The sequence below is a fragment of the Schistocerca americana genome, chromosome 3 (genome assembly GCF_021461395.2).
Source record: "Schistocerca americana isolate TAMUIC-IGC-003095 chromosome 3, iqSchAmer2.1, whole genome shotgun sequence".
Classification (NCBI taxonomy): Eukaryota; Metazoa; Arthropoda; class Insecta; order Orthoptera; family Acrididae; genus Schistocerca; species Schistocerca americana.
This window is the reverse complement of record NC_060121.1, coordinates 562,934,820-562,952,524: the sequence shown is the minus strand read 5'-3', so window position 1 is coordinate 562,952,524 and position 17,705 is coordinate 562,934,820. Positions and strand designations below refer to the sequence as shown.

The window sequence follows — 17,705 nt, the reverse complement described above, 5'->3', positions numbered from 1 at the left end:
TCCATCGTTATGAGAAAAGGAGAGTAGAGTGAGAAGCAGTAACTGCCAGCATTTACGGTTTACAATAACAACTGCGAGAAGCAATAGAATTCCTATGTGTGATAACTGTGACCTTAAGATTATACAAAGATAACAACTTTGTCGTTCAAAGACAACATTATGAATGAAAATTGTTAATACTGTTACTGCACTAGTATGTGTGGTTGATTTGTGAGTTAGAGGACCAAGATTTGTAGCGAAATCACCATTACAGGAGAGCAACTGATGATTGCTACAACGGGACTCTGAACGAATAAGGCCACTAAAGTAACTGGAAGGGTGGAGAAGGGAGAAACGGAGAGATGGGGCTATAATTCTAGGATAGTCCACAGCAGCTTTAGCCAATATAAATAAAAGTTTATGTGAGTTCCAAGTTGATACACGACTTGCGAAATGAGGTCACTCCGGCGACATGATTGCCAGTTTGGTTGCTTATTTTAGGAAACATCTCCTCATTTTACCTCGCGAGCCGGGAGGACGACGGTTCAATCCCGTCTCCAGCCATCCTGATTTAGGTTTTCCGTGATTTCCCTAAATCGTTTCAGGCAAATGCCGGGATGGTTCCTTTGAAAGGGCACGGCCGATTTCCTTCCCAATCCTTCCCTAACCCGAGCTTGCGCTCCGTCTCTAATGACCTCGTTGTCGACGGGACGTTAAACACTAACCACCACCACCACCTCGCGAGCCTGAGTGGACGCTGTTCAGTGTTTACCGTCACAGTAATATTTTCAGCGCTCACTCGAAATCGAACCGGGGATCTCCCACTTAGAAATAGTTGGAAAGTGGGCAGTTACACTAAGTTAGTTTTCATTGATGTTGTTCAGAATCATTACATGAGCATTGCATCTTCTTAAAAAATGGTTCAAATGGCTCTGAGCACTATGGGACTTAACATCTGAGGTCATCAGTCCCCTGGAACTTAGAACTACTTAATCCTAACTAATCTAAGGACATCACACACACCCATGCCCGAGGCAGGATTCGAACCTGCGACCGTAGCGCCTAGAACCGCTCGGTCACTCAGGTCGGCGCATCTTCTTAATCAGGTTGCAATTAATATGCTTGTGTTTGGAAATAGGTGACAGTTGATGTGCGAAGAGTTAATCTTCTCCAAAACATACTGAATTTCTCAAAGAGTTTTCAGCAGAATGGAAAGTATCTATCTTATGATCGTTCAGTGTCATTCTAATGTGACATAATGCCATCTACTCGGGAAGAAATTTTGCATCCAATTACAATATACAGCGGCTGCAATGAACGAGCGATACTGTGTTGACTGTTTGACACTCGTTAAATACGGTGTTCAGGTCAAAGCCGTTCCACTAGGCTGTTTAATCTGTTGGGTAACAAGAACGAACTAGGCTTATACCACCATCGATCCCAAAAACACTGACAACAAGAATGTAAGTTTCCAGATCAGATAAACAATCAAACGAAATCTACATCTGCATATCAGTACACACTCACATTTCTGTATCTGACAGAGTGAAAAGAAATGTTGATTTCTATGGAGCATCAAGGAAATTGAAATTATAAGGAGCAACACTGCTCCAGTTCAAAGAGCTCCGTTAAATATTTCTTCGGCGATGCTGATATGTACCGTAGTCGTTTGGTATATCGATAAGGCGGCAAACAGGAGATGCATTCAGTAGTGCCACCAAGTGGACCAATGATTTACATAGCATCAGTATAACGATTTACGCGTAATAATTTCATCAGGAATCGTGAAGACAAGTGTGATCTCAATTTGAAAATTTCTTGGCATTTTCCATATTTTTTGGCTTCTTTTGCGGAGGAGACTGTACTATTTTCTTGCTCACATTAGTGTAATTTATTCCCTTTCAGCAATTCAACATTTTCTCACGTATCAGGGATGATCGTTTCGTGAGCGAGCGAGACTGTGTTTCGTTTGGAAGTATGACAATGACACTAGGCACAAGAAAAGTTCAGATACAGAGCGGGTTGTACGCTTTCTCCGAATGTTAGTTTCTTCGGTCTCGCTGTGAAGAAATAAATACATAAAGTTTATTTATGTCGCAGCAGTTATTACAATGAATTTCTCCGGCGCCATACCTGCTTTGCGTTTTAATATGAACTTCGTAAATAGTTGGTACTGCTACGGTTTACAGTGCGCTGTGTAGCTTCCATGCACATTTCACTGATGCGTTTTTGCTTGGTGCTGGCTATCCTGCACATATCGCACATAGTTTCGATGACGGTGGTGGAAAAATGTGAATATTTCGTTGCTTGAACCGAAATGTATTTTGTGAAATGAGATATAATTGTCGATTCACTGCACCCCTGGTTATACAGTATTTATGGAATGAAAAGAAATTGGTATGTTAGCGACGAAACGCGGTTTGCTAATAACATAGGCTAAAACCTCATTCAGTGAAATTTGATAACTTTTCTGCTACCACTCACTATTTTCGGTTATTTATATTTTTCATGGTGTGTTTCAAGAAATGCTTTCCCGTTTATATGCAGCCAACCGTGGACGAATCTTCTCTGAACAAAAATATTATACTGACGCACTGATTTCCGCATTATTATTAATAAATACTGATCTTTAGATCCAGTCAGAAATTTCTTCCTTTTCAGCAGTAGTTTTGAGTCCATTTTCCCTTTAGACATAGTACAGCTGGCTGAAGACCCTATTTAAATTCATCAATAAGCCAAGTTCATTTTAAATTGGACGTATGACATATTATATTACGGTGCTTACGAGAGACACAGAAATTAACATCGGTCATTTCTGACAAAGGCCCGTCCCAATTTTTAACTTAAAATATGAACATAATCATATAAGAAAAAAATATTGTGTCATGGTGAATGCTCTTCGGACGATCTCTGTTATATTCTTAAAATTAGTCCAGTATTTCGTTTGTACTCTGCACTAAACGGTAAAATTTTGGACGCTACTAAGATAGACCCGATTATTTATTCCTTGCTATCGTATTACTCTCGTGTTCGTGCGAACTAAGTTAAATTTTACCCTAAACAATATGATGGTTTCAGTTTCTACAACAAATATTAAAACTTCACTCTTTTTGGTTGAGAACTCATTATCTTCTCTGAACACGCAAACTGTAAATATGAAGACACTTATGCTCACTTCTGAAACCAACCTTCTGTTATTTCGCACTTGTTTGAAATATCTTTTTGTTGTTGCTGCTGCTGCTGCTGTTGTATGTATAAACTTGGAATTTACAACAACTATTTATACCGACTTCTTGATGGATATAATCTCTGAATAGTGCAAATCGCGTACATATCGTATGGTTTTCTTAGCTTTGTCAAATGATTGTGAGAAACGGAGAACTGCATTGGTGACTGTAAACTCACAGAAGGGACATATAGAAGTGCCATACTCAGATACATTGTAAAATGCTAGTAAGTTGCCAGCATTTGATGAAGGAAAAAAGGTGTTCGTGCACCAGTTCAAGAAATTAATGTAAGAATAGAATGGAAGCTATATGGTGAATATTGAAGTATATAATAAACGTTACGATTCTAGTTTGATGAACAGTACTTCCACAAATGAATTGTAATTGGACTCCACACAGGGAAAAAATTTCACTGTGCAGAATTAGTGCTATGACCAGATACTGGGAGCATAAGAACTCCAATAAAACATGTGATTACTTATGTTAAAGTAAGCTCCGTTACTAACGCCTTTAGAAAAGCGTTAGCGAAGTGTTCGAAACACCAGTACTTCTAATACGCTGCTGGTGTTAACACATGCCCCAAGGAAATTCTGTTCACAAAAGTCTCACAGAAATATGTCTTACGTTTTTCGGGCGGAAACGAGTTTCCACAGCGTTATAAACTGCCAAAATGGCTTACCACTCAGTCTTCTTTAGTCCACCAAGCCTTTATGAGAAGTCAAAGCCACCAGTTGTCCGCTAGCTCTGTACTTTACCACGCCTTCCAACGATGTGACAGAAGAGTGCGGACAGACGGCACGAACCTTTAAACCAGAAGTACCAGCCAGTCGTAGAGCGCCCTGTCAACTTTCCTATTACTTTTTAATATTTGTTTGTATCAAATCGTGGCCTTCATGCCTCAGTCAGACTTGACTTCATCGAAAAACTATTTCCCTATACTAAATGTTAAACTATTGACATATTGCTTCAATTATTTCGATCCTGAGACAGAATTTGGCGCGCTGCCTTTTCTAGTCACTCCCTGGGATTACCGTCAGATGTCGTTGCTGCTCATGGAAACCCACCTGTACCGGCGTTCTGGCCCGGAGGTGTTTGATCTGCAAGTGGCACGGCTAGGCGCTCGCAGCACCCACGCTATCCAGCACAGAAAACCCATCGCATAGTACCTAGTTTCTTTAATATATTTTAGTGACAAGAGGATCCTATCATTACAAGGTACACCAATATGATCAGTACAATTTTTTTGTGATTTTCGTGGAAACTTTAATGTATTGCGTTTTGGTTTGTGCCTCCGGACCTTTCACCGACGTTTGTGTACAGAACGGCATCACGAAACCACCAAGCGCTGCTGTAATGCGTATCTGTTTATTGACAACCATTTTGGGTTCAAAATGGTTCAAAAGGCTCTGAGCACTGTGGGACTTAACATCTGAGGTCATCAGTCACCTAGACTTAGAACTACTTAAACCCAACTAACCGAAGGACATCACACACATCCATGCCCGAGGCAAGATTCGAACCTGCGACCGTAGCAGCAGCGCGGTTCCGGACTGAAGCGCCTATAACCACTCGGCCTCAACGGCCGGCAACCATTTTGGGTCAACTGACTATCTGCAAGTGAGGACTATCATTATATCACGTTAAAAGGAAGGTTTCTTGTCTTCAAGAACACAATTATCATCAATTGCAGCATAATAATGACGTACTTCACTGCAATGAATCTTCATGTAATGGTATATCTGACCTGAAGATGGTCGGTTGACAGTTTGTTGGTTAATAAATTCACATTACATTAGTATGAATGGTGGACAAGCAGAATAATGGGAGAAGCTTCATTTTTTCAATCAAAATTTTTTACTTTTTCAGTTTGCGTTCTCTGTACGGAGTAAATGCGTTTAGTGAAGAGTGGTGACCGGACTTGGACTAATAAGGTACTGGATACTACCGGATGCCACCGCCAACCCACTCCTTGTTCAAGTGGACACTTACTACACAGTCAGTAATAATGATGGGGTGACGCATCGGTAAAGCGTAGCTGACGGAGTTCCGCTTCTAAAGTACGCTTAAGTAACCTATCAGAGGGCTCCAGACAGTCACATGGGGCGCAGGGCGGACTGGCCAGAGCAGGTACAGACATCGGTCTGTCTTAGCAGCCAGCCCTCGACCCATTCAGACGTGGCTTCCCATCCCTGCCTTGGGAACATTCCCCTCAGTCCGTTGGTGGACTCCACGGCGCCACAGTGGAAATTTTTCTCAATAAATCTGTCGCACTGGTCAGCTTATGAAAATTACCCTATTGTCCTTATTCAGTAATCTCATACGCTCCAGGATGCCCACTTCCCACAGTAGCTTTTGGTGATTTTGTGATGCCGTTTTTTATTTAGGACGGCCCGTACGTTTGTAGCATTTTCCCACAAGTTCAATAAACATAACAGATATACAAAACAGAGACTTGCGTCATCGATAATATATTCTCCTTCACTACTTGTAACAGTCTGCTAAAGCTTCGGTAACTTTTCTACATCTACATATATATACTCCAGTAGCTACCAAGCGGTGTGTGGCGGAGGGCACAATTCGCACCAAAGTCATATTCCCCCCCCTCCCCCCCCCCCCCCCCCCCATGTTCCATTCGCGGATCGCACGAGGGCAAAACGACTGTCTGAACGCGTCAGTACGAGCTCTAATTACCCTTATTTTTGAGTGGTGATCATTGAGCGATTGAAATTTAGTGGTAATAATATATGCTCTACATCCTCGGCGAAAATCGGAATTCGGAATCTAGTGAGCAGCCCCTTCCGTTCAGCGCCCCGTCTATCTGCAAGTGTATCCCACTTCAAACTTTCTATGAGATTTGTAACGCTCTCGCGATGGCTAAATGTACCAGTCACGAATCTTACTATTCTTCTTTGGATCTGCTCAATCTCTTAAATGAGATCCAACTGGTCAGGTCCCATACATACGAACAACAAGACTGGACGAACTAACATATTGTAAGCAATTTCCTTTGATGGAGGACTGCATCGCTACAGGATTCTACCAATAAACCGCAATCTAGACTTCGCCTTGCCCGTTACTTATGTAATCTGATCATTCGATTTGAGGTCATTTCGAAGTCTCACACCCAGATACTTGACAGATGTTACCGCTTCCAATGACTAGGCATTTATTTTGTACAGGTGATACGCAAGTATGGCGATGACTAATACACGCTTCCAATGTGCGTTCACCGCGATGTCGCCAAACACGGATGCGACCATCACAATGCTGTAAACAGAACCTGGATTCATCCGAAAAAATGACGTTTTGCCATTCGTGCACCCAGGTTCGTCGTTGAATACACCATCACAGGCGCTCTTGTCTGTGATGCAGCGTCAAGGGTAACCGCAGCCATGGTCTCCGAGCTGATAGTCCATGCTGCTGCAAACGTCGTCGAACCGTTCGTGTAAACGTCCTCATCTGTTGACTCAGGGATCGAGACGTGGCTTCACGATCCGTTACAGCCATGCAGGTAAGATGCCTGTCGTCTCGACTGCTAGTGATACGAGGCCGTTGGAATCCAGCACTGGGTTCCGTATTAGCCTCCTGAACCCACAGATTCCATACTCTGCTAACAGTCATTAGATCTCGAGCAACGCGAGCAGCAATGTCGCGATACGATAAACCGCAATCGCATAGGCTACAATCCGACCATTATCAAAGTCAGATACGTGATGGTACGAATTTCTCCTCCTTACACGAGGCATCACAACAACGTTTCACCAGGCGACGCCGATCAACTGCTGTTTGTGTATGAGAAATCGGTTGGAAACTTTCCTCATGTCAGCACGTTGTAGGTGTCGCCACCGGCGCCGACTTGTGTGAATACTCTGAAAATCTAATCATTTGCATATCACAGCATCTTCTTCCTGTCGGTTAAATTTAGTGTCTGTAGCACGTCATCTTCACGGTGTAGCAATTTTAATGGCCAGTAGTGTAAGTAGGACTAAAATTTGTGAAAATGCGTCCCTGGTACGTTACATCACAGGATATCATGTACCAGGCATGCACTAGTTTGAAATATTGGAATCTATTTTAACTTTAGTTGTGTACCGTTTGTGTACTCACATTTTAATGCGCACCTGAAGATGGGACACACGACGCGAAACCGGGCGGTGCTTTTCTTTTTAGAAATAAATAATTTTTACAGCTGTAGTGGATTTTATGATCGACATTATAAGTAAACAGATATTTGCCCTGAGGCAGCACGGAAAATTAAGGTTTCTCACCTAAGTGCAGGAGACTTCTTCGGTGCCGCCGGAGCTGACGCCAGAGAGGTGGACTTGGTCGTCAGCGACAGTGTAGACCGCAGCTGGCACCGGAGCGGGTGTCTCGGCGTCTGCGGCGACGACGTCCGGCAGGTGTTGGCCGGGGCAGGCGGACGTCTGCAGCAGCGTCTGCGCCGTCGACGTAGTGCCGCAGGAGGCGGCGGCCAGGCGCCGGCGGCAGCACGGCACCAGCTGCTTCAGCTCCTTGCGGAAGTTGTCGTTGAGCCAGGCGTACAGCAGCGGGTTGTAGCAGACCGAGCTCATGGCGAGCGCGTGCGCCAGGAAGAAGCACAGCGTGAAGTAGCGCCAGCGCTCCGCGCCCTCGTCCAGGTCGGCGACCATGTTGACGGCGTTGAGCGGCAGCCAGCAGGCGGCGAACACCAGCACCATGGCGACGAGCAGCCGGTTGGTGCGGCGCTTGCGCTCGCGCTCGGTCGCCTCGCGGCGCGAGCTCTTGGCGCCGGGCCGCGCGCGGCTCTGGCGGGCCAGGCAGAGTGCGATGAGGCCGTAGCAGCAGGCGATCACCGACAGCGGCAGCACGAACTGCAGGCAGAACGTGGCCAGCAGGAAGGCGCGCCGGCCCGCCTCCGACGGCCACGCCTCGTTGCACACGCTGACGCCCTCCACCTCGCCGGTGGCCATGTACACGCCGTACGGCAGCGTCGCCAGCAGCGAGAACACCACCACGCCGCCCTCCACCGCGAGGCAGTGCGACGGCGGCATGCGCGGCCGGAACGGGTGCACGATCACGTAAAAGCGGTCGACGGCGATCGCGGTCAGCGTCAGCGCCGTCACGTAGACGCTGAAGCACTGCGAGAAGGCGACGGCGTGGCAGAGCGCGCCGCCGAACACCCAGCCGCCCAGGAAGGTGTAGAGCGGCGTGAAGGGCAGGCAGAGCGCGCACAGCAGCACGTCGGCGAGCGCCAGCGCGCAGATGTACAGGTTGGTGACGGTGCGCATGGCGCGGTTGCGGTACACCGTGTAGCACACCAGTAGGTTCCCCGGCGTGCCCAGCGCGAAGATGACGCAGTAGACCACCCCGAACACGGCCTGGACGGCGCGCGTCTGCATCACGTCGTGCCGGAGGTACGCCCACGTGCCGTTCCCTGCCGTCGAAACGTTCTCACTGTTGGCGTCTCCAAACTGGTGGTGTTTGTCGAACAAGGCGTCCTCCATCTTGATCGTCGCCTTTGTTTACTCGACACAAAAATCAACTTCCCCGTAGTTATCTCGCTTCAAATTCCTCCGACAGAACTCACACGCCAAATTACCTAATCTCTGTGCATTGGTAGCTACTACTAGTAGAAGACGGCTACAGGAGATCCGTTCCGCTGATATGGCCGATTATATACGCTGCCAGTGATTTTCATATCCTTACATCGTTCTACAGAGCACTTAACCCATTATATCGCCCATTCTACAGGCTGCCCTTGACTCTCCTATCCTTTCAGCGTTCTCCAGAACATTTAATCCAGTATCTTAACAAGTTTTTCTAGAAAGTAGTAGTAACCTGACACCATCACCATTCGTCAGTGGCACTCACAGATACAAACCATAGAAAAATCGTCATTAACTTGCATATATTGCAATTAAAAATATGCCCAATTTACTGATTCTGTTTCACTCCTGTACCAGTTCTAGACCTAGCTCATAATAATCCAAGTCAATGCAGAAAATCACTCACTCATCAAACGTGGAGAACAGCAAGTGATTGAAGCTGTTCTGGCGCATTCGTAGAACAATGTGAATGGCAGAGTCCGCTCCTCCACCAGGTCTTTTAAGCAATGCCCACCCACATAAAAATGAGTATCAACACCAGCATTTAATACATGGCAGTAAATTTCAACGTTAACTTAAATGATCACTAAACCAAAGTAATTAACTGATCACACTGATCAATGACTGCCACGTATCTGACAGAAATGATCACTCTGAGGCTAACAGCATTTTTCCTTGCCACATAATCTACTACATCCGTCTTCTCAATTAATTACCGCGATAGGTCCTCTGATAACAACGAAGGTCTGTATTAGCTAACACCTCGTATAATTAGCACTAAATGCGCCAGCACTTGTCAATGGCCTATCAAGTAAGCCGAAAATGCAGGTCGATATATGTTTAATTCGTCCTCTCACTTCAACATATGCAAAACGCACCTTTTTGCCAAAATGTAGGTATATGACTGCTTCATGTTTACCAGATTAGATTGTGAACTCGCTTGATTTTTTGACGATGTATAATGCAACAGCCAGAACGTTATTTATTTCGCTCCGCGACTTGAAACTGTCTGTCCTATGGAGCAGTCTGGTTCGTACGACAGAGGAAAAAAATGTGTTGTTACTTTGCTGAAACTGCTACGTAAATATCACTGAGAGGTGATTCATCAGAAGCGGATGAGAGCTGAGTAAAGCCGCTGCAACCATTGGAACGTCGGCAGTCTTGGCGACGCAGCTGTCGGATACGTGCAGTAGAAAAACAATTCGCCAGTTTGTTGATTCTGTTGCCTAATTGCCCCGCTGAGAGGCGACTCATCAGAAGCGAGGGAGATGAGTGGCGCTGCTGGAGTACCCACGGACGCCTAGAGGCCCTCGCGCTCGGTCGAACAGAGTCCGCGCAGCGTGGTGACGCGTTCCGATGGCGACGCCGACGCCGCCGCCGGCAGACAAGGCGGCCGGCACCGCCACGGCCCGCGGCGATCGGCAACTGTCCGCCAGCGGCGCCAGTGCGCGTGCGCTGACTCCTCTTGTCGCGCCTGCCCGCGTAATTATGTTGACGTGTTTTATTCTTAGACGCGGCGCCAAGGGTAAAGTGGAGAGACGTGGCGCGGCGCTCGTAACGCCTGATGAAGACTGCGAGAGCCAGTGGGGCCGGCGCCAAATTGAACAGCCGTCCGCGCGAGTAACGGCGCCGGCCCGCTGCACAAACGAGCCGCCCGTGACGCGCACACATCGACTGCGTCACCGGCGTCGGAATTCTCGACGTCTGCTACACGACTCCCGGCTGTGCTCAATTGTCTGTGAAACGCCTCGGAGCGAGCGGGCGCCGTTTAACGTCTCACCTGTCTGACGGACACTAACATTGGATAAAATTCTCTCGGTGTACTCGAGTCATTAAATAGAAATGCTGCCTCGAGCTTCCAACGACACCGTCCGCCGTCATAGTCACGACCTGATTGACTAACTCCCTATTGGTATTTTATACACGGTGTTTCACAATTCGTGTTACGCTATTCTAGAGGTTATAGAGGTGACTTAGTAGATCAACCTTTACATGGGAACCCATGACCGAAAACAGTTCTTTTCCATGTTGCAACAAAAACAAGCAATGCAGATTTCACTCCTGTTTACTGTGATATTACAACAGCTGTTCAATATGACCACCAACGAGTCCGGTGCGCACAGTGTATCTGCCAATAAGTTTGTATAAAGTCCGTCCAACATGCATACTGAATGGTTAATCACTGCTCCTGCAGCCATGATCTGTACAATTAATCTTCCTCCGACTGCACATGGGTCTCGTAAACAAGACTCTTCATGTAGCCCTACAAAAAAAGTCCAAAGAGGTTAAATCTGGGGATCTTGGTGGCCAGTCATGCGGGTCCACCTTGACTGACCCACCTGTCCCCATTCAGAACATTCTGATGGTTTCGGGTGTCAACTGCAAAATGTAGTGCTCGTCATCATGCTGGAATCACAACTCGTGCAGCGTGTTCAATGGCACATCTCCTAAAATCCGCGCCACAAGTTGCAGGAAGATAAGTTACCTGGCACCCATTAGATGGAGAGGAAGGATGTATGACGCAGTCACACGATCACAGCAGATACCTGCCCAGACAATGATGCCGAAGGTGTGCTGAAATTTTTGCCTATACGTGCCTTTGGGGTTTTGTTGATTCCAGATGTGGCTACTTCGAGGATTCAAAACACCTTCCCTGATGAGATGCGCTACATCGATGAACAAAATTCGTCTTGTAAACTGAGGAAAATCCATACAACGGTGTAAAAATCAAGTAGGCCCTAAGAAATTATCAGGCTGCACAAAATCCGACGCAGCATTGCGTGTACCTTCTGAGGGTGATGCAGGTGGAGTTGCTGTTCGTGCGGAACACGCCAGACAGACGAGTGAGATACATGCAGATCACATGCAATGACTCAAGTACTCGTCGATGAGTTATTTTCAACTAGACGAAGCACCTCCAGTACGACATTGCGCCACCTCCGTGGGGCACCAGGTTTGCTCTATGGCTTGTGAATTTCCCACTTTCCCGCAACCATTTTTGGAATCACGTGGTTAGGAAAGTACTCGTGGTACAGACTTTGAGCTTCCCTTTCGTAAATTAACAACATATAGGTGTAGTCTGCGAACGTGAACTCAGTCATCCATTTACTGCAGTACTACTCACCGTAATGTCAAAGGACGCATCGCCAGGAAGCATGAAAACAAGGCAGATGGAAACAGAGGTCATCACGTGACGTCGGGTCATCACACCATTCATGAACGTGAGTAGCCTACCATAACAGGAAACGAACCGTTTCTGGACATGGGTTTCTATGTAAAACCTAATCCCCTCTCAACCTCTAGAAATGTGTAACATGAATTGTGAAACACTCTTTATGTAACTGCTGCTTAAATTATGTCGTAATGACACCAACTAATTGCACAACTTTTTTTCTCACATATTATTCAGCCACAAGAAAGTGTGTTGGCACCCGTGTTGTTCGTCGGTATGCATGCAAAAACATGCGTATCTAGTATATTCGAAAACGCCGCGCATAAAAACGTGTTTTTCGGTGCTCATACCGCGAGTTCTATTGGTGGTAAAAAGATAGGGCTAAGTGTTTTCGATATCCCTCTGGCTAGGGACCATTTATATACCTTACAGAAGCATCGTCTTAGTATTAGTTTCAAATGGTTCAAATAGCTCTGAGCACTATGGGACTTAACATCTATGGTCATCAGTCCCCTAGAACTTAGAACTACTTAAACCTAACTAACCTAAGGACAGCACACAACACGCAGTCATCACGAGGCAGAGAAAATCCCTGACCCCGCCGGTAATCGAACCCGGGAACCCGGGCGTGGGAAGCGAGAACGCTACCGCATGACCACGAGCTGCGGACTTGGTATTAGTTTCCTACAGTACGGAGTGAAAGTACGAGTTTTACACACTTTCTCCTCCTTAGGCAAGTAGAGCAAATCGGTTGGTTCTTCTTGCATTTGATGTAGCCTGGTATGGACTTAACGACTTATAGAGGCACCATTATTTCGTGGGAGATTCCTTGGAAAACTCAAAAAAACTGTTTTTTACTATATTTTCGCCGTCACCAGTGGACCAAAACGCAGCCGAGGATTCCGAGACGGCTATGCACAGCATATGGCTGAAATTTTTACTTCTTATTCCAAAGATCCCAGTCTCGAAAAAATTTGAAAATTTTCTTGATATCTTTAACCGTTTCCAAAATACAGCCAATCAAAGTTACCCTACTTTTACACTTAAAATCCAGTATGAGGCGAAATTTAAATAATAAATAACCGCAGAAAATTTCTCAGATTTTAACAATATATTGTCTAGGCATTTATTTAGAAGAGCCACTTCCCCGTTTCCAAAAATATTTATCCCTTATCGAGAAACGCCCCAAAAACTTATTTTTTGGGAACCAAATCCCAGCCGCGGAATCCCAGACGGCTATACACAGAAAATTGCTGTAATTTTTACTATGTAATCCTGAGATCCTGATCCGAAGCAATCTTGAAAATGTTCTTCATATCTTTACCCGTTTATAAGATACAGAGTTTCGATGTTACTTTACTTGCACCAAAAACGCTGTTGATAAAGTGACGTAGCAAGGAGAAATATACTGCAAAGTGTCTCCGTTATCTTCTGGAAACCCAATGTTTTAGCACTGAAGCACATGAAAAATTATTCTGCACGTAAAATCCTGTATTAGGTGTAAAATTAATTTCGCATTATTTCAGTTTCACATAAGTAACGAACTAAATTTTACTGACCAATACATTTCTTTTCATATGAGTAGAAGGCCCCGCTGCAGCATGAAAAAAGAAGAGAACCACGGAAAAATCCTCTTGTCGGAGCACAAAACATGCGAATCTGTTCCTGTTTATTAAAAAGACTCTGATTCTGCCTCATTGTACCTTTCTCAAAACTTTTGCCACGCGAAAATATTCGCATTTTTGTGCTCCGATAGCGACATTAATCCGCCAGTTTCTATTGATGACTTCGCAGACAACCTCAATTATAACCTTTCACTATTTCCAAATGATGCCTTTATCTAAAATAACTGATCAAAGCTATCCGGACAACTAATAGTGGAGACTAAAAAGGAGTATGTCAACACTTCACTTTTATGTGTGAATGAACGTGAGCGAATGTCACCCCATTTTTCCTCAAGAGCCGAAATCATGTCGGATATTCCGTTATGGAGTGAAGACGATGTTCTAACTCATCCAAAAGGTGTTCTAATGGGCTCAGATCGAGGATATGGGCAAACCAGTCCATTTCAGAAATGTTAATGTCCAAAACCTTTGCCTCACAAATGCGGTTTTGTGACAGGGTGCATTGTTACGCTGCTACAAATACCTACTTCGTATTCTCTCTCTACTGTACTCAGTCTACAATGTCGTTAAATTTTTCATATCATTCCATATTTAACGTCTTCTTAAGAGCTGTAAGCGGACCAAAAACTAATCACAAGAAACACTATCATATCGTAGTAGCTCCTCCTCTATATTTCACTGTTGGCGCTACTCATGATGGTAGGTAACGTTCTCCATGTATTCGCCAGACCCAAACACGTCCAACGGATTGCCACAGGATACAAAGCGATTCATCACTCCAAATCACTCGTTTCCAGTCACCAACTATCCAGTGGCGTCACCCTTTACACCAAGCATCCCTTAGCTTTGAATCCTGAAACGTGTGACTTATGACGAGCTGCCACACGATTATCCCCACACACAGTAATTTTGGTAACCCGACTGTTAGTAGCACTTTATAACAAGAGTGATTCCTTCCTCTTACCTTATGCGATTTTTTACCACCAACCTCCATCAGTGCTCAACAGTCCCTGTCCGGTAGTATGAGAGGTCTTCCTGATCTTGCTTTAGCTGTAGTTGTTCCTTCACCGTCAGAGCAGTCTACTCGGTTAGATGTACCAGTTTTGAAATGTCCCCTTTGGACTTGTTTATCACGTGATATTCAGTGACTAGTGCACGTTCGGAGTCACTGCACTTTCCTGAGCAACCCATTCCACTGTTACTGCTTAACAAGGCATTACGCCTCGCTTCCTTTAATGCAGGTGTGTCTGCCTCTTGTATCATCTAGTGGTCAATTCCACTTTATGTAAGGGTGACCGAATACCTTTGGTCAGGAACTTTTTAATGAAGAACCGTCTGAGAAAAATTTACACAACCACCCTGTCATTTGTTGAGAAGATTTCAGTGTGATGCAACCATTGGAAATTTGTTTTAAAAGCTCAGAAATGTAATATTATAAAAACGGTACCGACCAGCCGCCGTGTCACCCTCAGATCACAGGCGTCACTGGATGGGGATACGGAAGGGCATGTGGTCAGCACACCGCTCTCCCGGCCGTATGTCAGTTTGCGAGACCGGAGCCGCTACTTCTCAAGTAGCTCCTCATTTTGCCTCACAAAGGCTGAGTGCACCCCCATTCAAGTGCCCGACGGCCCTTAACTTCCGTGATCTGACGGGAACCGGTGTTACCACTGCGGCAAGGCCGTTGGCCATAACGTAATATTATACACTTCAAAATACGCAGAAAAGTTGTATTTTATGATGAGAACATCAATAAATCATTATTGGAATGAATTAGTATAGAGGGCCTAACAAAAATATTCTGCGCAAACTGCAGGACACATAGACGAAGAGATTATATGAACATTCGTTTCTTCCATTTTACAACTCATTTTCTCCAACTCATTAATCATGGGAAACACACAAGAACAGAACGTTAGAAACATGGGGAACATGCAATCTTGTTGATTTTTGATTACGCTGTGCACCGCCAGTGTTTTTTTTTTACACATCCCTCTTGCCCTGCGACATACGTCATTACTTGTTTACAGGTAACATCAGATGGTCCAGCGATCAGTAGACCGTTGCAAACACACGGGGTTACTATGTAACTACAGACTTGGCTCTTGCAAAGGCAATGTACACAAATGCAGAGATGCCAGATGCCCATTTGATGTATGGATTAGCTGATGGCAGTGGCGCTCGCCCTCAACGTTTGTACCGGGAAAGATTTCCAGGATGAAGGTAACCCTACAGGTAACCCTACAGGAAAACGTTTGAAACCAATGATCTTCGAGTTAGGGAACATGCGACGTTTGAACCTGATACTCGGGACCGGGGAGGCCTCGAAGGACGAGGACGCCGAACGGGAAGCGGCAGTTCTTCATGCAGTTGACGACGACCCTAGGGTCAGTACGAAATATATAGCTGCTACACTGAACCTTGGCCAGGTGACTGTATTACACGAGGACCAGTTGCATCCACTCATTTATAGCGTGTGCAGATCTATCAGAGTTGATTTTCCTGCGAGGGTACTCTTCTGCGAATGGTTTACTCAACAAAGCGTCAACCCTAATTTTAGTGCAGTTGTACTGTTCACAGATGAGGCGTCGTTTCAACGAGATCTGATTGTAAATTTTCACAATCGGCATGTATGGGATGCCGTCTGTCCTCACGCAACTGTTGAAGCAAGTCATCAACAAAGATTTTCTGTCAGTGTTCGGATCGGCATTGTTGGTGACTGTTTGGTAGGTCCTCACTTTCTTCAGCCCAGGATCAACGAACAAAATTTTCCTTATTTAGTAGAGAATGATCGGTTAGCGTATGTACCTTCATGTGTGACAAAACATGTGCTTCAGGCACGATGGAACACCTCCTGATTTTAGTGCTAATGTGTTTGCTTCTAAACAACAGATTCGGTTAACAGATGGACAGGTAGATATGGACCGATTGCCTGGCCTCCTCGCTCTCCGGACCAGTGGACTTTTATTTGTGGGAAATTGAAATCCCTTGCGTATGCAACCCCAGTAAACGATATTCAGAGTCTCCCTTCCCGTATTATGGAAGGCTACGAAACTATGCGTAATACTCCTGGGATACATCAGTGCAACCGAGATTCGCTACGACGCCTGGTTGATGCAAGTATCAATGCCCACGGAGAGCATACTGAACACCTCATGTGAGAAAGAGTTGCTTATGGTATGCTGGTGCAGCAGGCATGCAGCATTAGAGATGATAATTTACTACTACTTTCCTACTGACTCTGTTAGAAACACATTTTGCCGACTGTATCAATGTGTACCACTAAATGTACCTGCGAAATTATATCATTGTACGACATATAGTTCTGAAGATATGACATTTTATACAGAGGAGTACGGTTCTCTAAAGAATCGGGGGTGTGCTAGCAGAGCCCCTATCAGTTGCAAAATCGCTAGCGTCGTTTGTGCCTCTCTAGCCTTCGAGTGCCCACTCCCATGCACCATCAAACTTTCATTCACTGTCCTAGTTAAAGTTGTTGAAGCATAATATCAAAAAAATAGAAGGTTCAAAAATTGTTCAAATGGCTCTGAGCTCTATGGGACTTAACATCTGAGGTCATCAATCCCCTAGAACGTAGAACTACTTGAACCTAACTAACCTAAGGACATCACACACTTCCATACCAGAGACAGGATTCGAACCTGCAACCAAGCGGTCGTGAGGTTTCAGACAGAAGCGCCTAGAACCGCTCGGTCACAGCGGCCGGCTAAATAGAAAGAACATTAGAGTTTAATACCCCGTATTCGACGAGATCGCTAGAGACAGAGCACAAGATCGGACTGGCTAAGGACGAAGAAGGAAATTCGACTGCGTTGTCTCCGAAGGAACCTTCAGCAATGTAGGGAAAACTTGGAAAACATAAATCTTGTTGGCCAGCCGGCTCTTTGAAACACCATCCTCCCGAATAAATGTGAAATTTCTTCTGTTTCCGTCAATGATCAAAAAATGTTTCCTCCTCAGAGTACCGGTTTCGGCCAGCGACGACCATCTTCAGACCTTGGTACTTACTTTCTGCTTCATTTTACAGAGCCTTTTGACTCTGTCGTAGGCGAGGCGCTTCATGGATCACTGTTTTAATCCGCCTCTATGTCGCAGC

General features: G+C 45.3%; 1 protein-coding gene across 1 annotated transcript in view; it reads right to left on the bottom strand.

Moving 5' to 3' along the window:
- LOC124606250 (prolactin-releasing peptide receptor-like) overlaps positions 1-9,872 on the bottom strand; it is a 432,861-nt gene extending 422,989 nt beyond the window's left edge. The window contains exon 1 of the mRNA XM_047138226.1: positions 7,475-9,872. Coding sequence (XP_046994182.1) covers positions 7,475-8,689 — 1,215 coding nt within the window. The 5' untranslated portion in view covers positions 8,690-9,872. The remainder of the gene's footprint in view (positions 1-7,474) is intronic.
- Between the last annotated feature and the right edge of the window lie 7,833 nt (positions 9,873-17,705).